Source organism: Scyliorhinus torazame, chromosome 5 (genome assembly GCF_047496885.1).
Source record: "Scyliorhinus torazame isolate Kashiwa2021f chromosome 5, sScyTor2.1, whole genome shotgun sequence".
In the NCBI taxonomy this organism is placed as follows: Eukaryota; Metazoa; Chordata; class Chondrichthyes; order Carcharhiniformes; family Scyliorhinidae; genus Scyliorhinus; species Scyliorhinus torazame.
Window position 1 is genome coordinate 256,858,660 of NC_092711.1, and position 27,663 is coordinate 256,886,322.

The window sequence follows — 27,663 nt, forward strand, 5'->3', positions numbered from 1 at the left end:
CGCTCGCGACAGGAGCCTGATACAACAACCTGACCCAGTCAGTAAAGCCCCGCCCAAATCCGAATCGCCCCATACCTCCCACAGATATTCCCATTCCACCCGATCAAAAGCCTTCTCTGCGTCCATTGCGATCACTACCTCCACATCCCTACCTTCAGGGGGCATCATAATCAGATTTAACAACCTTCTTACATTGGCCGCCAACTACCTACCCTTAACAAATCTCGTTTGGTCCTCCCCAATCACGTCCGGAACACAGTCTTCAATGCTAGAGGACAAGATTTTAGCCAGCAGTTTGGCATCCACATTCAATAGGGATATCGGCCTGTAGGACCCGCATAGCTCTGGGTCCTTGTCCCGATTCAGGATCATTGAGATCGTGGCCTGAGACATAGTCGGGGGAAGCACCCCACGCTCCCTTGCCTCATTGAATGCCGTCATCAACAGCGGCCCCAATATCCCAGCAAACTTTTTATAGAACTCCACTGGGTACCCGTCCGGCCTCGGGGTTTTATCCGACAGCATAGCCATCGATCCCTCTGCTATTTCCTCCAACCGGATCGGGGACCCCAGCCCTTCTACAAACCCCCCGTCTACCTTCGGGAAATTCAGCCCTCATAAAAAGTGCCTCATCCCCTCCGGCCCAGCTGGGGGTTCCGACTCATAAAACCTATTGTAAAACTCCTTGAACGCCTTATTAACCCCTGCTGAATCTCCGACCAGGTTCCCGTCCCTGTCTTTTACTTTCCCCAATCTCCCTGGCTGCCTCCCACTTACTAAGCTGCTGCGCAAGCATTCTGCTGGCCTTCTCCCCATGTTCACAGATCTTACCCCCCCCCCCCCCCCCCCCCCCCCTCGCCTTCCTCACCTGCTCCACCACCCTCCCTGTGGTTAACAAGCCAAACTCCGCCTGTAGCCTCCGTCACTCCCTTAGAAGCCCTGCCTCTGGGGTCTTCGCATACTTCCTGTCGACCTGCAAAATCTCCTTTATCAGTCGGTCCATCTCTGCTCTGTCTGCTTTCTCTCTGTGGGCCTGTATCGAGTTCAGCTCCCTTCTAACCCACTACCTTCTATGCCTCCCAGACCACCGCCGCCGAAACTTCACCTGTGTCGTTGACATCCAGGTAGTTCTGAATGCATTTCCTCAGCCACCCGCACACCTCTACATCAGCTAAAAGTCCCACGTCCAGCCTCCACTGCGGGCGCTGGCTACTCTCCCTGCTAACCTGTAGGTCAACCCAGTGCGGGGCATGATCTGAGATTGTGATCGCTGAATACCCCTTGTCCACTACCCCCGTCAGTAGAACCCTGTTCAAAATTTAAAAAATCAATCCGGGAATGCACTTTATGCACGTGTGAGTAGAAAGAGAATTCCTTCACTCTCGGCTGCCCAAATCTCCATGGGTCCCCCCCCCCCCCCCGAACCTTTTAGCTCCTTCGCCATTGCTGGCACCCTGTCCGTCCTTGAGCTTGACCGGTCTAACCCAGGGTCGATAACGGTGTTAAAGTATCCTCCCATGACCAACTTATGCGAATCCAGGTCCGGTATCTTCCCCAACATCCTCTTTATAAACTCCACATCATCCCAATTTGGCACGTATACATTCACTAGTACCACCGGCAACCCCTCCAGGTTCCCACTGACCATAATGTACCGGCCTCCCAAATCCGCAACTATTCTTCCCACCTCAAATACCACTCGCTTATTAATCAGGATCGCAACCCCTCTAGTCTTCAAGTCCAGTCCCGAGTGAAAAACCTGTCCGTCCCATCCCTTCCTTAATCTAATCTGATCAGTTACTCTAAGGTGCGTCGCCTGTAACATTACCACGTCCGCCTTCAGTCCCCTCAAATCCACGAACACGCCTGCCCTCTTAACTGGCCCATTTAGCCCTCTCACATGCCATGTGATCAGCCTAGTTGGGGGGGGGGGCTCATCACGCCCCCCCTTCCAATCAGCCATCACCTTTCTTGGGCCAGTCTCCAGCCCGCGGCCCACGCATCCGCCGGCCCGCCCCCAAGCAGCCTCTACCCCCAACCTCCTTTCTGTCCCACACCAAACATCCCTCCCCGTCAGCAGAACATTTCCCCCCCCTCCCAGTAACAGCCCTCCCCCGTCAGCAGAACATTCCCCCCCTCCCCTCCCAGTAACAGCACTATGTAAACCAACCCCTTCAACAAGTATAACATCTGCTCACCCCCCACTATGCTAGCCCACCCAGCTAGCTTGGTGACCCCCGCCCATGGCGTCAGGCCCACCCCCCACTCCAACCCCCCCACTCCAACCCCCCCCACTCCAACCCCCCCCACTCCAACCCCCCCCACTCCAACCCCCCCCACTCCAACCCCCCCCACTCCAACCCCCCCCACTCCAACCCCCCCCCACTCCAACCCCCCCCCACTCCAACCCCCCCCCACTCCAACCCCCCCCCACTCCAACCCCCCCCCCACTCCAACCCCCCCCCCACTCCAACCCCCCCCCCACTCCAACCCCCCCCCACTCCAACCCCCCCCCCACTCCAACCCCCCCCCCACTCCAACCCCCCCCCCACTCCAACCCCCCCCCCACTCCAACCCCCCCCCCACTCCAACCCCCCCCCCACTCCAACCCCCCCCCCACTCCAACCCCCCCCCCACTCCAACCCCCCCCACTCCAACCCCCCCCACTCCAACCCCCCCCCAGCAGCAAAGTTTAAAGACCTCAGTCCGCCACCAGTCCTTTCCTTCCAGCGAAGTCCATCGCTTCCTCAGGCGGCTCAAAATAAAAATGTTGCTCCTCATACGTGACCCAAAAAAGGGCCGGATACAGCAGTCTAAACTTAACCTCTTTCTTAAAAATGGACAACTTTATCTGAACCCCGCTCTTCTCCTGGCTACATCCGCACTGTTATGGGCCAGGGTTTAGAGAACCCCAAAGTGTATCATGGAGTTCACCTGACCAACAACTTTTAATAGATTGTGGAATGGGGAGCACATGGCCCACTCTACAGGTGTGGTGCAGTAGGAATGGAAAAGTAAATTTTAAAGCAAAACAATGTTTATTCTATGAACTCAAGTTAACCTTTTTGAAACATAGTGAATATCTTAGCAACCATGAATTCAAATACAACCCCCAAAGAATACAACATTAAGTAACTTCCCAAACAACATCCAGAAGATAGAAGAAACACCTTTTAACAGAAGGCCATCAGGTTTACATTCACTACTGAAAACATTTATAATTCTGAATTCACCAAATGATCAAGAGATAGTCTTTTGATGGCAGAGAGAATAGCAGTACACCTGCCTGGTCTGGCTTCAGCTCCAACACTGAAAACAAAACTAAAACACACCCTGCAGTAAACAGCCTAAAACGAAAGTACAAAGCTGAGACAGCCCAGCTCCACCCACACTCTGACATCACTGATAAACACCCATTTCTTAAAAGGTACATTTCTGAAGCACCCATTTCTTAAAGGTACTCTCACATGACAGCACTCAGATCCCGATAGATCCACAGGATACTGTTCTCCCATTTACAACTCCGTATCTGCCTGGCCCACCGTAAAATACCCTCCTTGTCCAAGTACTTGTGGAATCTCACCGCCATTGCCCTCGGGTGGGGGGGGGGGGCACTCGCAGCTTCCTCGCAAGGACTCTGTGAGCCCTGTCCACCTCCAAGGTTCGCGAGAACGTCCCATCCTCCAGTAACTTCTCGAACGTGCCCGCTATATATGCCCCAGGGTCCACTCCTTCAGACCCCTCCAGGAGACCTACGATTCTCAAGTTCTCTGGGTCGTCGAGCCAAAACTCCGGTCGTCCGCCATGCTTTCTCCCGCTGCAGCTTCAACCCAAGCCTTCTCTGTTAGTCTATTTCTTCCTTTGCGAGCACTCTAGTCCACCTCTCCATGCACTGATGTAGGAATCCACTCCACAATTGCCTCCACCATCAATTTACCAAATCAAGTCCGATAAAACAAATCGGGGGAAAAAGGTCCAAAGGTCCGACCCGAGCGGGAGCCACCAAATGTGCGACCTACTCCTTCATAGCCACATGGTAAGTCTACCATTTAGCTTCTTAACCAACTGCTGCACCTGCACGCTTACTTTCAGCAACTGGTGTACAAGGACACCCAGGTCTCGTTGCACATTCCCCTCTCTCAATCTATAGCCATTCAGATAATAATCTGAATTCCTGTTTTGTTACCACGGATAATCTAACATTTGGCCACATTATACAGCATCTGCCATGCATTTGCCCACTCACTCAACTTGTCCAAATCACACTGAAGCATTTCTGCATCTTCATCGCAGCTCACCCTCCTACCCAGCTTCATGTCATCTGGAAACTTGGAGAGACTATAATTAGTTCCCTCACCTAAATCATGAATTGTGAATAGCTGATTCCTGTGGTACTCCACCTGCCATTCGGAAAAAGACCCTTTTTTCCCTACTTTGTTTCCTGTCCATCTCTCAGTTTTCTATCAATCTCAATACACTACCTCCAATCCCAGCGTTTCCAAAATGCCTATACCTATTTGCTCATCACAATTCACAAAGGCGATCTGCTTTCCTTTGGTATAGTTGGCACTCATTTTCATTTCTTGTGCCAGGTAACATCATAACCTTGGCGTAATAGAAGATATAAACATCACTATCAACATGCTAGAGGTTACCATTGACCAGAAACTGAAATGGATCAGTCATACAAATACTGTGGCTCCAAGTGCAGGTCAGAGGCTGGGACTTCTGTGAAATGTAACTCACCTGACTCCCTAAAGCCTGTGCTCCATCGTAAAGCATAAGTCAGAAGCGTGCTGCAACACTGTCCACTTGCCAGACAAGTGTTGTTCCCACAACACTCAGAAGCTCAACCTCATGCAGGGCAAAGTAGCCCCACTTGATTGGGACCCCATCTGCCACCTTCACCACCAACGCACATCCATCACATTCAGAGCCTAGCCTCTTACCTCATCTGGAAAATGAGCTGAACTGAATACAGTGAGGCTTCCTGACCTTTAGAGATCTGACAAATTTCTGAAGAGCAAGGAGATTCAGAAACGAGGTTAAGATAATCAAAATGAAATGTGTTTGCTTGACTTAATGTCCATGAAATGTATGCAGCACACTTCAGCAACTTACCAAAGCTCCTTCAATGGCACCTTCCAATCCTGGAATACACTTCTAAACAGTTCCTATCACACAAGGAGTACAGCGATTTAAGCACACCACCTGCTCTCGAGGGCAGTTAGGGATGAGAAATAATTGCCAGTTATGCGAACGTCCCTTAAACAAATATACCATAAAAAATGGCACACTGGCACAACCAGAGGATTTGCCTTTAGCCAATATAATTGAATCACAATACAGTTAAGGGACAGAAGGAAACCATTGGACTCTTCCATGTCTATCTTAGTTCTCTGCAAGTGCGATTTAGCTAGTTCCACTTTCCTTTCCCCATAACCACAATGGAATCAGCTTCCACCACACTCTCAGGTAGTGTTCTAGATCCCAACCACTCACTATGTGAAATTTCTATTCCCCCATATCGCTGTTGATTTTACTGCCATCCATCTTAAATCTGCATCCTGTGGTTCTCGGGCCTTTTACCATGGGAACATTTTTCTCCCTATCTCCTCTGTCTAAACCGCTCATGATTTTGATCTCCTCTATCAAATCTGCTCTCAACCTTTTCTTCCCTTCGGATAAATGCCCCAGCTTTATCAAGATAACTGAAGAGCCTCATCCCTGGGAACATTCTCACCAATGTTTTCTGCACCAAGCTCAACACCCTTCACATCTTTCCTAGAGTATGCTGCCCAGAATTCAATGCAATAATCCAGTTGAGGTCCATGCTTTGTGAAGGTTTACCACAATTAGCGAGCTTTTGTACTCTAAGGAACAGTTTTCGTGAAGACGACAGAAGTAGGAGTAGAGAAAATTCACAAACTCATCCCATTAAGGAGGCCCCCACCCTCATAATTCATCCAATAGATTAGAAGATTCACCTCTGAAGGCAGAAGGACAGGTTAATAGGGTGGTGCAAAAGGCATATGGGAAACTCGCTTTTATCAATCGGGGCATAGATTACAAAAACAGGGAGGTCATGACGGAGCTGTATGGAACTTGAGGCCACAGCTGGAGTACGGTGTGCAATTCTGGTCGCCACATTATAGGAAGGGTGTAATTGCACAGGAGGGGGTGCAGAGAAAATTCACCAGAATGTTGCCTGGGATGGAACATTTAAGTTACAAAGAGAGTTTGGATAGACTTTGGTTGGTTTCTCTGAAGCAGAGAAGACTGAGGGGTGACCTGATTGAGGTGTACAAGATTATGAGGGGCATGGACAGGGCGGATAGGAAGCAGCTGTTCCCCTTAGTTGAAGGGTCAGTTACGAGGGGACACAATTTCAAAGTGAGGGGTGGGAAGTATGGGGGGGGGGGGGATGTGAGAAAAAACAATTTTACCTAGAAGGTGGTGACGGTCTGGAATGCACTACCTGGGAGGGTAGTAGAGGCGGGATGTCTCACATCTGTTAAAAAGTTTCTGGATGAGCACTTGGCATGCCATAACATTCAAGGCTGTTGGCCAGGTGCTGGCAAGTGGGATTAGGTGGGCAGTTCAGGGCCTTGCATACGAGATGCAGACTCAATGGGCCGAAGGGCCTTTTCTGCACTGTAGTATTCTGTGATTTCCCTTCACTGGGACAGTTATAATCATGACTATCAGGCCCTCATGCTGCCAGATTCCCTACATACCCCCCTTCTGTGACCCATCCATGCCCTTCTGTGACCCCTCATCATCTATGCCACTTCCATTCTCCCCACCCAGGAACCACATCAAAAGTGAATAATAGCAATGGGAAGTCCTTGAAATGGACATGAAAAATGAAATCTAAAATAATCTAATAGAGCTGTCAAAACCATTCATACGACACAGAACATAAAAACTGCAGACCCTTTGATAAAGTGGTCAATGAGTTATAAAATTGAATATTTATTCAGAACCACAAAGGCAGATCATCCTTTAACAGGATCTTAAAACTGTCAATCAAACTGCATGCAATCCCCTGCATATGCAAGTGCTTCACAGCACTTTAAGCTCAGCCAAGCATTTATATTGAGCTCAGCTATAAAAATAAATCATTACAGCCACATCTAATCAATGGAGTCCATTGAAACTGAAAGAATTGATGGATCAGCTGTTTACTCAGTTTATGTTGGTGCCTGTCATTCAAAGAATTCCAGGAGCAGCTGGTTATTTTATTTTGGTTCATGACTCCGCCGAGATGTGTGAATCACATCTCCGAGCACAATAGGCCTGGATCAATCAAAATTTGTGGTTGTTTGAACTGCCCATCCCAGCAATGGAGCCAGCAAGGCTGACGACACTCAACCTTATCCTATGCTAGCAAATTTGCTGGAAATGGGAAATGTGGAATTGGTCCCACCTCCAGTTTTTAATGCCGCAATATTTGGCCCAACTCCGCAAACTTCCAGCCACTTGCTTTTCTTTGTTAAGTCTAGGATCTCCTCGGCCTTTTAACAACTTTCTCGATCTGACCTGTCACCTTCAATGATTTTTACACATATACACTCAGATTGCTCTGCTCCTCATTTAGAATTGGACCCTTTATTTTGTATTAATTCTCTCAATTCTTTTGAAAATGCACCACTTCACACTTCTCCTTCAAATTTCATCTGCCATGTGTCCACCCACTCCACAAACTTGCCTATGTCCTCTTGAGGTCGATCACTATCCTCCGTTCAGTTCACAATACTTCCAGGATTTCTTTCATTAGAAAGGTTTGAACTGTGCCCGGTTATGATCCCCGGGAAAACAGCAAACGAAAATGATGGGTTCACCAAATGACCCCCAAATGAAGAAATTGTCGATAAGATTTCACTTTGTAACTTTTACTTTAACATGAATCAGAGCTAAAGCAAATTAAACATTAATTAACAGGCAATTACTGTACTGCTTCATGGTGAAAGCTGGTTAGAGATCCTCAACACATAAGGATAGGTCATTAATATAGATCAAGAAAACAAGTGGTTCTAGATACCATCCTCCAATTCAAAAAACAGCCATTTGTTGTCTATTATTAAACTGATTTCAGCTTAATCTTGAGCTTAGAGGAAGTCCCAACAACCTCAGACCTCCCAAGCACGTGCAGGCTGGGAGTGGGCATCTTAACATTCTACGTGCCCAGGACTGGCCCAACAAATGTGCTCATGAAAAAAAGGGCAGGGAAAACCTTGATCAGGTGAGCAGGTGCACAGTGCAATAACCGGCCAGTGTCCCAGGCACAAAACAAGACAGGAGACAGGAAGGGGTCTCAAAAAGAAGTTCCATGTAATTAAGCAAAAAGAGATAAGCAGAGAAGAGGTAAAGTAGATTCAGGAAAAGCCCTGGTCATTGAAGAGGGCTGCTGGGGAAAAGATAGCACATTGGCGAAGTACTGTTTGTTCGGGTCAGCCAAAGATCTGAAGTTGTGCCTGTAATTGGGTATATAATCAGGAATCCAGGGGAATAGTATTTCAGGAGAGGAGTGTGAACTGGACGGTTGTTGATGCTGTCTCAGTCTCGTAACTGAACACTCAAGAGAAGTCCTGAAGATGCAAGAAGGCAGCCAAAGCTGGGTGACACTATGCTGCGGGTGGTTGGGGCAAAGGTACCCCTTCAGTGCAGCAGTTTTCTGCTCAGTGCGGCTGAAGAGCTGAAATTGTGCTTACGAGTTTATGCTTGAGAACGTACTCAGAAATCCAAAAAAATAGATCCTCGGAAGACAAGACTGAAACCCTGAGAGGTGAACCATCGTTAAAGTTCTCCAATTTGGAAAGAATTCAAAGGCAAAATCTTTGAATGTGAAGATCGTGATTACTTGTGAGAGAAACAGAGTTTCATTTCAGTGAGATTGGTTGATTATCAGTCTTATTGTCGTCTTGGTGGGTTGGCGAGAAATCCATGGATTCCGTCTTGGTCTCATCTGTCATTTATTGTGCACTGTAGTGTGTTCGTCCACAGCTGTCCGTTAATTCATATGTACCTCATATTTGCCCTGAATGTTTAGAGTACAAGGTAGATAATGTAAATTATTTTCTCTTTCTGACCCTGGAAAGTTTACTTTTGTTCATAACGAGTGGATGCCAATGGCTTTATTTTGTTAGCAAGTGTCTTGAATTTCAAACTTTATCTACTTTAAACAAAATGTTATTGGTCCCTAACTGGATCCTACCAACAAACTGGGAGCCTGGCCTAGGATCATAGCGTCTCACTCAACCAACTTCATATCCACACTACCACTGACTTTTTTATTCCACGTGTATTGACTTTGTTGACAATCCAGTTATGTGGCGCTTTATCAAATATTTTCTGGAAGTACATGACCATCATCAACCTTCTCTGGTGCCTAATCAAAAAGCATAATCACAATTTGTCCTTAACAAATCGGTACAGGCTTTCCTTAATCAGTCCACATTTGTCCAAGGGATTGTTAATTTTCTCCTGGTTTATAGTTTCTAAAACTTTGCTAATCATGGAGGTGAATCTGACTAGCCTGTAGCTGCTGGGCTTATCCTTGCATGCTTTTTTTGAACAAGGGTCTAATATTTGCAGTTCTCCAGTCCTCCGGTATCACCATTGCATAAAGATAAGAAGATTGTTTCCAGTGCTTCTGCAATTTCCACCCTTACTTTGCTTAACACCCTTGGCTATATCTCATCCGGTCCTGGAGACTTAACAACAATAAGTATAGCCAGTCTTTTTATCAATTGTTAGCCCATCACGTGTCTTAACTATCCTCCTCTTTCATGATGACTTGGGCAACACACCTCCCTTGCAAAAGACAGAAGCAAAGTACTCATTTAGTACCTCAGCCATTCCCACTCCCTCCATTCATCAATCTTCTTGTTGATCCCTAATCGACCGCACCCTTCCTTTTACTATTTATATGCCTCTCGCAGATTGCTGGATCTCTTTTATGTCAATGGCAAGTCTCTACAAAAACTCTCTCTTTGCTTCTCGTTACTTTTTTCACTCCCCTCTAAACTCCCGGTATTCAACCCGATTGTCTCTTATATCATTTGGGTGGCACGGTAGCAGAGTGGTTAGCATGGTTACTTCACAGCTCCAGGGTCCTAGGTTTCATTTGCGGCTTGGGTCACTGTCTGTGCGGAGTCTGCACGTTCTCCGTGTCTGCGTGGGTTTCCTCCCACTGTCCAAAGATGTGAAGGCTAGGTCGATTGGCCATGTTAAATTGCCCTTAGTGTCCAAATAAAAAGGTTAGTTGGGTTACTGGATTACTGCGGATAAGGTGGAGTTAAGGGCTGGTGCAGACTCAATGGGCCGAATGGTCTCCTTCTGCACTGTAAATTCTATGATTCTATAACCTGACATCTGTCATATGATTGCTTTTGTGTCTTCCTCTTACTCTCTCTTTCATCTGACAGGTAGTTCTTGATACGTTTGGCATCCCTTTCCCATTCATGGGAACATATCTCAATTGTACCCAAACCATTTCCCATCTAGTTTTACATAGAACATCCAGTGCAGAAGGAGGCCATTCGGCCCATCGAGTCAGCACCGACCCACTTAAGCCCTCACTTCCACCCTATCCCTGTAACCCAATAACCCCTCCTAACCTTTTTTGGACACTAAGGGCAATTTAGGATGGCCAAACCGCCTAACCTGCATGTCTTTGGACTGTGGGAGGAAACCAGAGCACCCGGAGGAAACCCACGCAGACACGGGGAGATCGCGCAGACTCCACACAGACAGTGACCCAGCGGGGTATCGAACCTGGGACCCTGGCGCTGTGAAGCGACAATGCTACTCACTGTGCTACCGTGCTGCCAATTTTGTCTGCCAATGTTTGACTCCAGTTGACCTCTCCCAGATTTGTTCTCACCCCTAATTCATTATTCTGGATTGCTCCTTGTCCTCTTCCATAGCTAACCTAAACTATGGATCACTACCCCTTACAAGGTCCCCTTGTAACATTTGGTTCACTTGTGCCATCTAATTCCCCAGAATCAGATCCAATACTGCCTCTTTTCCAGCACGTTGGGCTGGAAACATACCTATCTAGAATATTTTCTTGAACACACTTCATAAAATATCTTCTCCCGCATCGCCACATCACCCCTCACTGACCTTTACACTATTACTATACTGCTCACCAACCTGATTAATACGTTTTATGCATCCGTTCACACACATGCACTGTAAACTTAACTTGGAACTTATTGCAGCCCCCTTACTCTGATGCTACCTTATGTCTTAGCCTTTTTTTACTCTGATGTTATCGGTCTCCCCCGATTCTTTGAGCACCTTGGTTTACCTTTCCAATCTTGCATTGCGATTCTCATCCACCCGTTTACTTTGCCAAGTTAGTTTACTTGTTGTTCAATAGCACAAGCAGACTGCCTTGAGAAACCACAGCTCTGTTGGCGGTTTCACATGATTTGGGGGTGGGGGTTTAAGAGTGTCTGGAGAAGAGCTGGTGGCACCCAAAATTATTGGTCCCATTCATATCAGTGAGACCGAACTTCAGAAAAAGAATTATACCCAGTGAGTACATACGTATTTCTGTTCGTTCTGAGAAAATATAGCTCTGTAAACTCAAATCTGAAGATTTCACTGAAATGTAATACAATTTGTTATGGTCTTCTAATTATTATTGGGTTGATTTCTAACCGTTTTACCACCATCTTCAATGCCTTGTATGATCCTTTAATGAGGATGAGTGCCTCCTGTCTTGAGCCATATAGTGGGGAGCCATTGATGTTTACAATTTCATCACCAAGCTGCAGTTTCTTCGACAAAGCAGCTTTGCCTCCATCCTCAATCTGAAAGCATATTTCAAAAGTGCAAATGAGCCCTCTAACTTTCAACAGCAACTGAATTATAAAAATTGCAGTTGCATCATAGTAATTGTTAGCATTGGTTAATAAGACTTCAATTAACATTTTGAAATAAAAAATATCTTTCAAAGTGGTTTACAGATTAAGCATAGTGCCTGGTACTGACCAATACCATCAAGGAAAGTCACAGGTTCAATTTAATTCTCTACTAACCAGGCAATCCAACCGTTGTTATGCTACTCTGCAGACGAGTCAATTGGACAAAACGTTAACTCAGTTTCTAATTAAAGGGCTCCAAGCAGTCTCTCGCTGTAGGTCACCCGTGAAAACTTAACCCCCGTTTGAAAGGCTGAGGTAAGCCCAATCTGGTATCTCGCCTGAGATCTCCAGAGGCCTTGAAGAAAAGACCCTTTTTCTTTCAAGTAGCCCAGGTGTCGTATGGTGCTCATCATTAAATCACTCCTTACCAAAACCCCTTACTCGTCTGGTATTTTCTCCTTCTCTGGGCTTCCCAACTTGTCCCATCCTTCTCACCTCATTTAAAATCTTCATTCTCTATTGCCATCCCAAGTACAATAGCATTTTTCAGATGTCCCTGGTGCTCTTCACCCTCCACCTATGCTCTGAACGATTTCTCATCCTCAGTGATTTCAACCTCCATCACAATTCTTTATGTTCTCTCTCCTGAGTTAACTGCTCTCTTATACTCCCCAAATCTCTTTCTCCACGTAAACTCCCCAACCCATATTCACAGCCAACTCTTTGAACTTACTGTCTTACATGATCTCACTATACCAATTACAGATACTGCACTTTCAAAATACCAACTCCATCTGCTGCAACATTTCTGCAGCCTTCCCCCAACCCTCATTGTTGCACCCTCAAGTCAAAACGATGCAGCCCTGAATGAAATATAGTGGACAACTGGTTGAGCGATTTATCACCAGATCTGACTGGATCACATAAAGCAGTATCAACCCCACCCTTGGTTAATAAATATCATTCAGGTTAAACCTAGCAGTGCCCTCCCCTATATATCTTGATATCTGGAGCACAAACATTCACCAAAACAAAAACACAAACAATAAATAAAGGAAAGGGGGAAAGAGACAACTGGTGAGTAGCCTGTGAAGCCACTAGCGCAAAAAATATTAATTAAAAAGTGGGACTATTAAACCTACAGCACACTAATTTTGTTCATGGCTTATTTAAGGAGAAGATTGATTCTGATAAATGTCCATGAAAACTGCCATTTTGTTTAGATAACAGCTCTGAGGAGTTGGTGATTGGGGCATGTGGATTTATAATTTTCTCTATGAGTGAATAAGGAGGTAAATATAATTGTATTTCTGCAGAGAATTACTAAAGGGCTAAATGCTTTGCAACATGAGTGACTGAATCAGTGTCCATTGCAACCTGTATGGAACAAATGGTTAATATTTGAAGTATGGGAAAGTACAGGGTTATGGGAACCAGTGGTGCCCTGGAATTAGTTTATGGTTGTTCAGTACAGAGTTGGCATAAACATGTATGATGTTTTTCTGTGATGGAAACCTCTTTGGCTGTCCTTTTCTGAAACTTTCACAGGGCATGGGCGTTGCTGCCAAGGTCAACATTTTTATTACCCATCGCTAATTGCCCTTCAGGTGGTGATGAGCTGCCTTCTTGAACCACTGCACTCCATGTATGCAGGTATACCCACAGTGCTATAGGGAGGGGCTTCCAACATTTTGACCCAATGACATTGAAGGAACGGTGATATAGTTCCAAGTCAAGATGGTGAGTGGCTTGAAGGGAAACTCCCAGGTGGTGTTCCCTATGCATCTTCTGCCTTTGTCCTTCCAGGTGGCAGAGGTCATGGGTTTGGAAGGTGATGTTGAGGGAGCCTTGGTGAGTTGCTGCAGTGCATCCAGTATATGGTACATATTGATGACACTGTGCTTTAGTAGTGCAGGTCGTGGATGTTAGAGGTGGTGGGTAGTTTGCCAATCAAGTGGACTGCTTTGTCCTTGTGCTGAGCTTTTGATGGTGTTGGAGTTACACTCATTCAGGTAAATTGAGAGTATTCCATCACACTCCTGACTTGTGCCCTGCAGATGGTGGACAGGATCGTCAGTATTATTGTTGGAATGTTATCGGGGCCCATAGCATATGCAGTGTTCAATGTCTTCAATCATTTCTCGATATCACAAGAGTGGATCGAATGAGCTGAGGACTGGCACCTCTGGTGTTGGGATCCTCAGGAGGAAACTGAGATCCAGTTGTATTCTTATTCAGCTTTTCTATACTGGTTTATAGAACTGTGGCTCTTTCTCGGCCATTTCAAGGACAATTAAAAGAATCCACCACATTGCTGTGAGTCTGGACTCATGTCAGCAAGCTAGATAAGGATGACAGATGTATGTCACTCGATTATGCTTCACTGAGAAATCTAACCATCTCCACCTTGACACTGAATGCTATTATCATCATTGAATCCCATCTCAGGTGTTACCAGTAACCAGAAACTGAACTGGACAAACCATATAAATATTGTGATTACAAGAGCTGGTCAGAGGCTGGGAATTCTGATTTACATAACTCATACCCTGACTCCCCAAAGCCTGTCTGCAAGGCACAAGTGAGCAATCTGATGCATTACTCTCTACTTGCATGAATGACTGTAGCTTCAACAACACTTAAGAAACTTAACACCATCCAGGACAAAGCAACCCTCTTGATTGGAACCCCATCCACCAGCTTAAATATTCACTCGCTCCATCACTGGCACACAGTGGCAGTAGTGTGCACTATGTGCAGGATGCGCTACAGCAACTCACCAAGCATCCTTCGATTGCACCTTCCAAGCCTATTATCTCTACCACAGGAACATAGGAGCAAGAGTTGGTCATTCAGCCCTTCAAGCCTGCTTTACCATTCAGTAAGATCACAGATGATCTGGCTGGGGCGGTAGGTGGCACAATGTTTAGCACTGCTGCCTACAGCGCTGAGGACCCGGCTTCGATCCCGGCCCCGGGTCACTGCCCATATGGAGTTTGCACTTCTCCCCGTGCCTGCGTGGGTGTCACCCTCACAACCCAAAGATGTGCAGGTTAGGTGGATGATCCATGCTAAATTGTCCCTTAATTGGAAAACAATAATTGGGTACTCTAAATTTATTTTTTTAAATGAATGATCTGGCTGTTGTTTCATCTCTACTTTCCTGCCGGCCCCCATATTCCTCGACTCCCTTGCCGAACAAAAATCTATCTAACTCGCTTCCGGGTGCAGCGATGACCAGCTAAGTCGCACGTTTCGGCAGCTCCCGGTGGAACGGACTTTTGGGCCCTTAATAGGAGCCCCAACGGCAATTTTAACGGCAAATAACACTGTGCGGTAATCCAGAAGGGAATCCCCCTGGACACGGATGGAAAAAAAGAGAGGAAAGTAGCCGGATTGCGGTGGATCCTCTAGAGCAGCGGCCAGGAAGGCAGGCACAAAGCAAGATGGCGTCGGAAGGAGGCAGTTTAATATGGGGCCCTGACCAACAAGAGTTCCTGCAGCGTTGCGTAGATGAACTCAAAAAGGAGACGAAGAAGGAGCTGTTGGCCCCGATATTACAAGCGATTGAGGGGCTAAAGGAGGAGCAAAAGACCCAGGAACAGGAGCTTCGGGTCATGAAGGCAAAGGCTGCTGAGAATGAGGATGACATACAGGGCCTGGTGGTGAAAAAGGAGATCCACGAGGCACAACACAAAAGATGTGTGGAAAGGCTGGAGGTGCTGGAGAATAATGCGAGGAGGAAGAACCTAAGGATTCTTGGTCTTCCCGAAGGTGCAGAAGGGGCGGACGTCGGGGCATATGTGAGCACAATGCTGCACTCGTTAATGGGATCGGAGGCCCCAACGGGTCCGCTGGAGGTGGAGGGAGCCTATCGGGTTATGGCGCGAAGACAGAGGGCTGGAGAAATTCCTCGAGCAATAGTGGTGAGATTTCTCCGATATAAGGACAGAGAGATGGTCCTCAGATGGGCAAATAAAACTCGGAGCAGTAGGTGGGAGAACGCGGTGATCCGCGTATATCAAGATTGGAGTGCGGAGGTGGCGAGAAGGAGGGCGAGCTTTAATCGGGCCAAGGCGGTGTTGCATAAAAGGACGGTCAAATTGGGAATGCTGCAACCGGCAAGACTGTGGGTCACACATCTAGGGAAACACCACTACTTCGAAACGGCAGATGAGGCGTGGACATTTATTGTCGAGGAGAAGCTGGAGTGAGCGGGCCAGAAAAAGAACGTTTGGGACAAAGTGGGGGGGTGAATATGTGGGATGAAGGGGGGAAAAGGGGGAAGAGATGACTTCCCAAGTTGTTAAACTTGCGACCCTGTAACTTTTCTCTCTTCCCCATGTCGTGGGGGAGGGGGTGAGGGAGGATGAGGAGCTGAGGGCGCCGGCCATTGGGGGCGGGGTCAAAAGGGAAGCGCGGGCTTTGTTCCTGCGCTATGTTAATCATGGCGGGAACAGGGAAGCAGGAAGGAGGGGGCCTCACACAGTGTGAGCCGAGGTCACGGGGGGAAGCCGAGGTCGGCCAGAGTTTGCTGACTTCTGGGAGCAACATGGGGGGGTGCAATTACGCTAGTTTGGGATCTAGCGGGGGGGGGGGGGGGGGGGCGGGGGGGTTAACTGGGTTGCTGCTGCTGGGGAGAAGGGGGAGCTGGTATGGGAGGGGGGGGGTCGGGGCGGGGGGGCGCTGCCTGGGGGAGATACAGCTACTTGGGAACCGGGTGAGGAGCTGGATTGAAAAAGGAAATGGCTAGTCGTCAAGGGGGGGGGGGTAAAGAGCCCCCCAATCCGGTTGATCACGTGGAATGTGAGAGGGCTGAACGGGCCGATTAAGAGGGCACGGGTACTCGCACACCTAAAGAAACTTAAGGCAGATGTGGTTATGCTTCAGGAGATGCATCTGAAGTTGATAGACCAGGTCAGACTACGCAAAGGATGGGTGGGGCAGGTGTTTCATTCGGGGCTAGACGCAAAAAACAGGGGGGTGGCCATACTAGTGGGGAAGCGGGTGATGTTTTAGTCAAAGACTATAGTGGCGGATAGTGGGGGCAGATACGTGATGGTGAGTGGCAAACTGCAAGGGGAGGCGATGGTATTAGTGAACGTGTGTGCCCCGAACTGGGATGATGCCAATTTTATGAGGCGTATGTTAGGACGAATCCCGGACCTAGAAGTGGGGAAGTTGGTAATGGGTGGAGACTTTAATACGGTGCTGGACCCAGGGCTGGACAGATCGAGGTTCAGGACCGGAAGGAGGCCGGCTGCAGCTAGGGTGCTTAAGGATTTTATGGAGCAGGTGGGAGGAGTAGACCCCTGGAGATTTAGTAGACCTAGGAGTAAGGAGTTTTCGTTTTTCTCCTATGTACATAAAGTATTTTCACGAATAGATTTTTTTGTTTTGGGAAGGGCACTGATCCCAAAGGTGACGGGGACGGAGTACACGGCTATAGCCATTTCGGATCATGCTCCACACTGGATGGACCTGGAGATAGGGGAAGAAAAACAACAGCATCCACCCTGGAGAATGGACTTGGGATTTTTGGCAGATGAGGGGGTGTGTTTAAGGGTGAGGGGTTGTATTGAAAGGTACTTGGAACTTAATGATAATGGGGAGGTACAGGTGGGAGTGGTCTGGGAGGCGCTGAAGGCAGTGGTTAGAGGGGAGCTGATATCTATTAGGGCACATAAAGGAAAGCAGGAGGGTAGGGAAAGGGAGCGGTTGTTGAAAGAACTTCTGAGGGTGGACAGACAATATGCGGAGGCACCGGAGGAGGGACTGTACAGGGAAAGGCAAAGGCTACATGTAGAATTTGATTTGTTGACTACGGGTAATGCAGAGGCACAATGGAGGGAGGCACAGGGTGTACAGTACGAATATGGGGAGAAAGCGAGTAGGCTGCTGGCCCACCAACTGAGGAAAAGGGGAGCAGCGAGGGAGATGGGGGGGGGGGGGGGGGGGGTGAGAGATGAGGAGGGAGAGATGGAGCGGGGAGTGGAGAGTGTAAATGGAGTGTTCAAGGCATTTTACGAAAGACTATATGAAGCGCAGCCCCCGGACGGGAAGGAGAGAATGATGTGCTTTCTGGATCAGCTGGAATTTCCAAAGATGGAGGAGCAGGAGAGAGTGGGGCTGGGAGCACAGATTGAGACGGAGGAAGTAGTGAAAGGGATTGGGAGCATGCAGGCGGGGAAGGCCCGGGACCAGACGGATTCCCAGTTGAATTCTATAAGAAATATTTGGACTTGCTGGCCCCGCTACTGATGAGAACCTTTAATGAGGCGAGGGAAAGGGGGCAGCTGCCCCCGACTATGTCAGAGGCAACGATATCGCTCCTCCTAAAGAAGGAAAAAGACCCGCTGCAATGCGGGTCCTACAGGCCCATTTCCCTCCTGAATGTGGACGCTAAGATTCTGGCCAAGGTAATGGCAATGAGGATAGTGGATTGTGTCCCGGGGGTGGTTCATGAGGACCAAACTGGGTTTGTGAAGGGGAGACAGCTGAACACAAATATACGGAGGCTGCTAGGGGTAATGATGATGCCCCCACCAGAGGGGGAAGTGGAGATAGTGGTGGCAATGGATGCCGAGAAAGCATTTGGTAGAGTGGAGTGGGATTATTTGTGGGAGGTGTTGAGGAGATTTGGCTTTGGGGACGGGTATATCAGGTGGGTACAGTTGCTGTATAGGGCCCCGATGGCGAGCGTGGTCACGAATGGACGGGGGTCTGACTATTTCCGGCTCCATAGAGGGACGAGGCAGGGATGTCCTCTGTCCCCGTTATTGTTTGCACTGGCGATTGAACCCCTGACCATAGCACTGAGGGGTTCCAGGAAGTGGAGGGGGGTACCTAAGGGGGGGGGGGGGGGAAAGAACACAGGGTATCTCTGTATGCGGATGATTTGTTGCTATATGTGGTGGACCCGGCGGAGGGGATGCCAGAGATAATGCGGATACTTGGGGAGTTTGGGGATTTTTCAGGGTATAAACTGAACATGGGGAAAAGTGAGTTATTTGTGGTGCATCCGGGGGAACCGAGCAGAGAGATAGAGGATTTACCGTTGAGCAAGGTAACAAGGGACTTCTGGTACCTGGGGATCCAGATAGCCAATAATTGGGGTACATTACATAGGCTTAATTTAACACGGTTGGTGGAACAGATGGAGGAGGATTTCAAGAGATGGGACATGGTGTCCCTGTCATTGGCAGGTAGGGTGCAGGCGGTTAAAATGGTGGTCCTCCCGAGATTCCTTTTTGTGTTCCAGTGCCTCCCGGTGGTGATCACGAAGGCTTTTTTCAAAAGAATTGAGAAGAGCATTATGAGTTTTGTGTGGGCTGGGAAGACCCCGAGAGTGAGGCGGGGATTTTTGCAGCGTAGTAGGGACAGGGGGGGGCTGGCACTACCGAGCCGAAGTGAGTACTACTGGGCCGCCAATGTTTCAATAGTGTGTAAGTGGATGGGAGAAGGGGAGGGAGCAGCGTGGAAGAGATTGGAGAGGGCGTCCTGCAGGGGGACTAGCCTACAAGCAATGGTGACGGTGCCGTTGCCGTTCTCACCAAAGAAATACACCACAAGCCTGGTGGTGGTGGCTACATTGAAAATTTGGGGGCAGTGGAGACGGCATAGGGGAAGGACGGGAGCTTCGGTGCGGTCCCCGATAAGAAAAAATCATAGGTTCGTTCCGGGGAGAATGGATGGGGGATTTGGAGCATGGCAAAGAGCTGGGGTAGTACAACTAAGAGATCTATTTGTAGATGGGACGTTTGCGAGTCTGGGAGCGCTGACGGAGAAATATGGGTTGCCCCAAGGGAATGCATTTCGGTACATGCAATTGAGGGCTTTTGCGAGGCAACAGGTGAGGGAATTCCCACAGCTCCCGACGCAGGAGGTGCAGGATAGAGTGATCTCAGAGACATGGGTGGCTGACGGTAAGGTGGCAGACATATACAGGGAGATGAGGGACGAGGGGGAGATCATGGTAGATGAGCTGAAAGGGAAATGGGAAGAAGAACTGGGGGAGGAGATTGAGGAGGGGCTGTGGGCTGATGCCCTACGTAGGGTAAACTCATCGTCCTCGTGTGCCAGGCTAAGCCTGATACAATTTAAGGTGCTACACAGGGCGCATATGACTGGAGCACGGCTTAGTAAATTTTTGGGGGTAGAAGATAGGTGTGCGAGATGCTAGAGAGGCCCAGCGAATCACACCCACATGTTCTGGTCATGCCCGGCACTACTGGGATTCTGGGTGGGGGTGGCAAAGGTGCTTTCGAAGGTGGTGGGGGTCCGGGTCGAACCAAGCTGGGGGTTGGCTATATTTGGGGTTGCAGAAGAGCCGGGAGTGCAGGAGGCGAGAGAGGCTGACGTCTTGGCCTTTGCGTCCCTTGTAGCCCGGCGCAGGATATTGTTAATGTGGAAGGAAGCCAAACCCCCGGGTGTGGAGACCTGGATAAACGACATGGCAGGGTTTATAAAGTTAGAACGGATTAAGTTCGTGTTAAGCGGTTCGGCTCAGGGGTTCACCAGGCGGTGGCAACCGTTCGTCGATTAACTCACAGAAAGATAGAGGGAATGGAAAAGAAGTAGACAACAGCAGCAACCCAGGGGGGCGGGGGTGAGGAATCGGACGGACTCTCAGGGATGTTATTGTATATGTATAGGTATTTGGTATATGTAATTGTATATTGGATTGTTGGACTGTAATTTTGGAGAGTATTTATTTTGGACAAGGCAGTTGCCATTTAATTTTGTTTTTGTTTATATATTACTTATTTATTTGTTTAAAACTGGCCACTGTTATTTATATTGCTTTATTGTTGTGTAAAAGAAACACTACGTATTGTTATGTTTGGCCAAAAATCTTGAATAAAATATATATTTTTTAAAAATCTATCTAACTCTGCTTTGAATAAATTCGAAGACTCAGCCTCCACTGCTTTCTGAGGAAAATAATTCCACACATCAACTGCACTTTTGGAGAAAAAATATCTCCTCATTCCCATCTTAAAAGGGAGAACTCCTATTTTAAACTGTGTCACCTAGTTTTAGTCTCCCCCTCAAGAGGAAACATCCTCTGTGTATCCATCCTATCAAAGTCCCATCAGGAGCTTTGATGTTTCACCTCTAATTCTTGTAAACTCCAATGGGTATAGGCCCAACCTAGTCAACCTTTCTTCATTAGATAAGCCCCACAACCCAGGAATGAGTTCAGTGAACGTTCTCTTAAATGCTTCTAAAACAATTATGTCTTTAGTAAAATAAGGAGATCAAAATAGCACACTGTACCCCTGATGTGATCTCACCAAGGCCATGTACAGTTGTAGTAAAAGTTCCCTACTTTTATATTCCATTCCACTTCCCTTCCTAATCACTTGCTGTAACTGCATACTGGCTTCATACAATTTGATTTATGTACCAGGACACCCAGATCCCTCAGTACCATTAAGTTCTGCTATATTTCTCCATTTAAATAGTACATCACTTTTTTATCCTTCCTACCAAAATGAACAAGTTTACATTTTTCCATGTTATACTCCAACGCTAATGTTTTGCTCATACACTTAACCTGTCTATATCATCTTGCAGACTCTCTACCTCCTCTTCACATCTTACATTCTTACACATCTTGGTGTCATTGGCACATTTAGCTTCTATACATTTGGTCCCTTCATCCAAAACATTCATATAGATTGTAAATAGTTGAGGAATCCGCACTCCACTAGTTCCAGTTTGAAAAAGATCCATTTATCCCTACTCTGCTTCCTTGTAGGCAGTCAATCCTTTATCCATGTTAATATGTTTCTGCCACACCGTGCTCTTATCTTATGTAGTAACTTTTGATGTGGTACTTTATCAAATGGCTTTTGGAAGTCCGAATACACCACATTCATTGGTTCAACTTTATCCATCTTGAATCCGACTTTGAAAAAATAGATCAGTTAAACACGATTTCCTTTTTACAAAGCCAGGAAGGTGAGTTCATTGAGTGTTTTCAGGACAATTTCTGAGATCAGCACATTCTAGAGCCAAACATGCGTATTGAGACAGGATTAACCAGTTGCCTCATTGTAAAGGAGCCTCAGGTCACAGCAATCACAACACGATAACAGTTTGAAATGGTTAATTGTGAATCCATGACGAGCGTTTATTAAAAATATTATTCCTTTCCCAAAGCTACAAAACCAATGTGCAGTGTGGACAGTGCTAGCCCTTAATCCATCTCCTTGCTTGCTCCTTTGATCTGTCTGATCAAATCGTGATTCTCTAAGTATCCTGCTATAACCTCCTTAATAATGGATTCTAGCAATTTCTCTATGACTGATGTTGGGCGAACTGGCCTATAGTTTCTTGCTTTCTGCCTCCTTCCTTTCATTAGTTACTTTCCAATCCACTGGAACCTCTCCAGAAACTAAGGGACTTTGGAAGATCATAACCAATGCATCGGCTATCTATGCCGCCACTTCTTTTACGACCCTTGGATGCCGCTCATCCAGTCTCAGAGACTTGCCAGCCTTTTGGTCTAATCGTTTTCACAACACACTTTCCCCGGTAATGGTGATTGTAGGAAGTTCATCTCTCCCTATCGATTTGATTTTCAAGAATCTTTAGGAAACTTTCTAAGACCTCTATAGTGAAGACAGACACAAATTACCTGTTCAACGTCTCCATCATTGATTTGTTTTAGAACATAGAACATTACAGGGCAGTACAGGCCCTTCGGCCCTCGATGTTGCGCTAACCTGTGAAACTATTCTAAAGCCCATCTACACTATTCCCTTATCATCCATATGTCTATCCAATGACCATTTGAATGCCCTTAGTGTTGGCGAGTCCACTACTGTTGCATGCAGGGCATTCCGCGCCCTTACTACTCTGAGTAAAGAACCTACCTCTGACATCTGTCATATCTATCTCCCCTCAATTTAAAGCTATGTCCCCTCGTGCTAGACATCACCATCCGAGGAAAAAGGCTCTCACTGTCCACCCTATCCAATCCTCTGATCATCTTGTATGCCTCAATTAAGTCACCTCTTAACCTTCTTTTCTCTAACGAAAACAGCCTCAAGTCCCTCAGCCTTTCCTCATAAGATCTTCCCTCCATACCAGGCAACATTCTGGCAAATCTCCTCTGCATCCTTTCCAATGCTTCCACATCCTTCCTATAATATGGCGACCAGAACTGCACGCAATACTCCAAATGCGGCCGCACCAGAGTTTTGTACAGCTGCAACATGTCCTCATGGCTCCGGAACTCAATCCCTCTACCAATAAAAGCTAACACACCATACGCCTTCTTAACAACCCTCTCAACCTGGGTGGCAACCTTCAGGGATCTATGTACATGGACACCGAGATCTCTCTGCTCATCCACACTGCCAAGAATCTTACCATTAACCCAGTACTCTGTCTTCCTGTTATTCCTTCCAAAATGAATCACCTCACATTTTTCTGCATTAAACTCCATTTGCCACCTCTCAGCCCAGCGCTGCAACTGATCGATGTCCTTCTGTAACTTGTAACATCCTTCCGTACTGTCCACAACTCCACCGACTTTAGTGTCATCTACAAATTTACTCACCCATCCTTCTACGCCCTCCTCCAGGTCATTTATAAAAATTACAAACAGCAGTGGCCCCAAAACAGATCCTTGTGGTACACCACTAGTAACTGGACTCCAGTCTGAACATTTCCCATCAACCACCACCCTTTTGTCTTCTTCCAGCTAGCCAATTTCTGATCCAAACTGCTAAATCACCCTGAATCCTATGCCTCCGTATTTTCTGCAGTAGACTACCGTGGGGAACCTTATCAAACGCTTTACTGAAATCCATATACACCACATCAACTGCTTTACCCTCATCCACCTGTTTGGTCACCTTCTCAAAGAACTCAATAAGGTTTGTGAGGCACAACCTACCCTTCACAAAACTGTGTTGACTATCTCTAATCAAATTATTCCTTTCTAGATGATTATACATCCTATCTCTTATAAACCTTTCCAAGATTTTGCCCACAACAGAAGTAAGGCTCACTGGTCTATAGTTTCCGGGGTTGTCTCTACTTCCCTTCTTGAACAAGGGGGCAATATTTGCTATCCTCCAGTCTTCTGGCACTATTCCTATACACTATACACCATGCCGCAAGTTCACCCACCTTATTCCGGATGCTCCTGGCATTGAAGAAGACACACTTTAAACCACCTTCCTGCCTGCCGATACACTCCTTCAACTTTGAAACCTTACTCATGACCTCACTACTCTCAACCTCCTGTATACTTGAGCTACAATTCAGGTTTCTAAGCTCCTGCTGAACTAGTTTAAACCCTCCCAAAGAGCATGAGCAAATTTCCCCCCCAGGATATTGGTACCCCTCTGGTCCAGGCGTGGACCATCCCACTTGTAGAGGTCCCACCGACCCCAGAATGAGCCCCAATTATCCAGAAATCTGAAACCCTCCCTCCTGCACCATCCCTGTAGTCACGTGTTCAACTCCTCTCTCTCCCTATTCCTCATCTCGCTAGCCCGTGGCACGGGTAACAACCCAGAGATAACTCGGTTTGTCCTAGATCTAAGTTTCCACCCTAGCTCCCTGAATTCCTGCCTTACATCGCTATCCCTTTTCCTACCCATGTCGTTGGTACCTATGTGGACCACGACTTGGGGCTGCTCCCCTTAAGGATCCCTTAAGGATCCCGAAAACACGATCCGAGACATCACGGACCCTGGCAACTGGGAGGCAACACACCAACCGCGAGTCTCTCACGTTCCCACAGGATCTCCTATCTATCCCCCTAACTACGGAGTCTCCAATGACTAATGCTCTGCTCCTCTCCCCCCTGCCCTTCTGAGCAACAGGGACAGACTCTGTGCCAGAGACCTGTACCCCATGGCTTACCCCTGGTAAGTCCCCTCTCCCCCCCCCCCCCCCCAACAGTATCCAAAGCGGTATACCTGTTACTAAGGGGAACGACCACAGAGGATCCCTGTCCTGACTGCTTCCTCCCAGAGCCTCTCACCGTCACCCATCTATCTTTTTTCTTCGGAGTAACTACATCCCTGAAGCTTCTATCTATGATCACCTGTGCCTCCCGAATAATCCGAAGTTCATCATCCACTCCAGTTCCCTAATGCTGTTTCTGAGGAGCTGGAGATGGGTGCACTTCTCACAGATGAAATCAGCAGGGACACCGACGGCATAACTCACCTCAAACATTCTGCAGGAGGAACATTGCACTACATTCCCTGCCATCCCCTCCAGATAAAAAAGAAAAAGAAAGAAAGAGCTTACCTGTTATTCACTCCCCTTCTCAGCAAGCACTCACTCAGCAACCTCTGCGCCCCGCACGATTACACCGGAGGGAAAAGAAAAGAAAAACTACTTACCAGTCACCAGCCAATCCCTCACGTGCAGGCTGTGAGATCACGGTTCAACTTGTTTCTACTTCTACCTGCCCTCGAGCCTTCCTCTTGATCTTTACAGCGGTTTTCCATGATGAATTCTTCAGACTCACTCTCTAGGGGACCAACACTAGCTTCAGTTACCTTTTTCCTATTCAAATACTTGTAAAAACATTTACTACCTGTTTATATATTACTAGCTAACTTTCTTTCATACTCTGGTTTCCGCCTCTACTTTTTTAAATCATTTTTGCTGGTTCTTAAAATCTGTGCAATCCTCTGACCTTTGCAAATTTGTACTGTGTTCTTTAAATTTGATACTATTCTTAACTTATTTCTTTAGCAATCGATGATGCATCCTTCTCAAAAAGCCTTTCTTTCTTACTGGGATAAATATTTTCAGAGCATTTAGCAACATCTCCATAAGGTCTGCTACCCTTTAAACCAGTTTCCCAATTATTCTTAGCCAGTTCTGCTTTAATATCCTCATTGTTACCTTTATTTAGGTTTAAAATACTAGCTCAGCCTTTTTGTTAAAAACAACATAGAAAATAGGAACAGAGGAGGCCATTCGTAGGATCAAGCCCAAGACCAGGTGTAATACCTGGATCTAGTATATCTCTTTTGTGGGGATTTGATTCAATTTGAATATAAATTGATTTTTGGAGCAAGCAAGGAGATGGATTAAGGGCTAGCGCTGTCCACGCTGCACATTGGTTTTGTAGCTTTGGGAAAGGAATAATATTTTTAATAAACGCTCGTCATGGATTCACAATTAACCATTTCAAACTGTTATCGTGTTGTGATTGCTGTGACCTGAGGCTCCTTTACAATGAGGCAACTGGTTAATCCTGTCTCAATACGGATGTTTGGCTCTAGAATGTGCTGATCTAAGCAATTGTCATGAAAACACTCAATGAACTCACCTTCCTGGTTACCTCTGGTTACAATTTTCCCAATCTACAAGTAGATTAAAGTCAACCATGATTATCAGAAGACAGAAGAAACACCTTTCAACAGAAGCACATTAGGTTTACATTCACTACTGATAACATTTATAATTCGGAATTCACCAAATGATCAAGAGATAGTCTTTTGATGGCAGAGAGATCAGCAGTACACCTGCTTGGTCTGGCTTCAGCTCCAACACTGAAAATAAAACTAAAACACACCCTGTAGCCTGCTCAAAAACAAAAGTAAAAAGCTGACAGACAGCCCAGCTCCACCCACTCTGACATCACTGCAGTAGTAAACACCCATTTCTTAAAGATACTCTCACATGACACCTCCCCCCAAGAAAAACAAATAAACCATCAACTTCAAGATTATTTCATTTTTCACTATCCTTTAAGAAATGCACACAGTAAATATACTTTTTTGTTTTAAAAAAACACCACGCAAACAGGTACAATAATATAGTCCATTTTTGTTCTTCTTCCTGCAACTGAAATCCTTCTCGACTGACAGTCTCGTGAACAAGAAGGTCCTTGCACTATCTGTCCATTTCTCTATGCCTCGGCATTTCTCTTGAAAGTCAGAAACTTTAGTTCAATCTGATCACAGAATCCCTTGAAATTCTCCATCACAGGAGCATTGGTTATCACAGCTTTCAAGCAGTCAAATGCATGTTGAAACTCCGCTGTCCACTGAAATGTTTGACGTTTCTTCAGCAAGTCCATCAGTGGAGCAATCACGCTACAAAACCTTTGCACAAATGTTCGATCAAATCCACTCAGGCCAAGAAATCGCATTATTTCCCTTCGTCCCGAGGGTATCGAAAACTCCTCAAGGAAAGTGACATGGGCTTTTCCAAATTCACTTTTGGCTTGGTTTACCACCAAACCCGCCTCCTGAAGTCGATCGAATAACTCCATCAGATGTTTTAAATGTTCTTTCCATGTCTGGCTGAAAACTACCAGATCTTCGATGTATACCGCACATTTGGGTAATCCTGAAACAACTTTGTTAGTTACCGTTGAAATGTGGCTGGGGTGTTTTTCATGTGCAACTTTTAAATGGCATAACTTTGAATTGGCTATACCACCTGGAGTCACAAAAGCTGAAATCTCCTTCGCCCTTTGGGATAAAGGTACCTGCCAGTAACCTTTCAGTAAATCCAGTTTGGAAATAAAAACTGATTGTCCCACTTTCTCAATGCAATCCTCCAAACGTGGGACAGGATAAGAGTCCGTTCTTGTAACTGCATTAACCTTTCTATAGTCCACACACAACCGTTGGGTACCGTCTGGTTTAGGTACCATCACTATGGGTGAGCTCCATTGGCTGCAACCCACTTCAATTATGCCATTTTGAAGCATATCTCAATCTCTTTGTTAACCTGTGCCAATTTTAAAGGGTTAAATCTATATGGATGTTGTTTGATTGGAACA

At 46.7% G+C, this 27,663-nt stretch overlaps 1 protein-coding gene across 3 annotated transcripts in view; it reads right to left on the reverse strand.

Moving 5' to 3' along the window:
* The window catches only part of LOC140421067 (protein Shroom4-like), a 196,508-nt gene that overhangs the window by 155,365 nt on the left and 13,480 nt on the right, over positions 1–27,663 (reverse strand). For 2 of the 3 annotated variants that reach the window (XM_072505411.1, XM_072505407.1), the window contains exon 2: positions 11,677–11,828. The exons of the other annotated variant lie outside the window; for it this stretch is intronic. In XM_072505411.1, the coding sequence (XP_072361512.1) occupies positions 11,677–11,828 (152 nt within the window). The remainder of the gene's footprint in view (positions 1–11,676; positions 11,829–27,663) is intronic. 3 annotated transcript variants of the gene reach the window in all.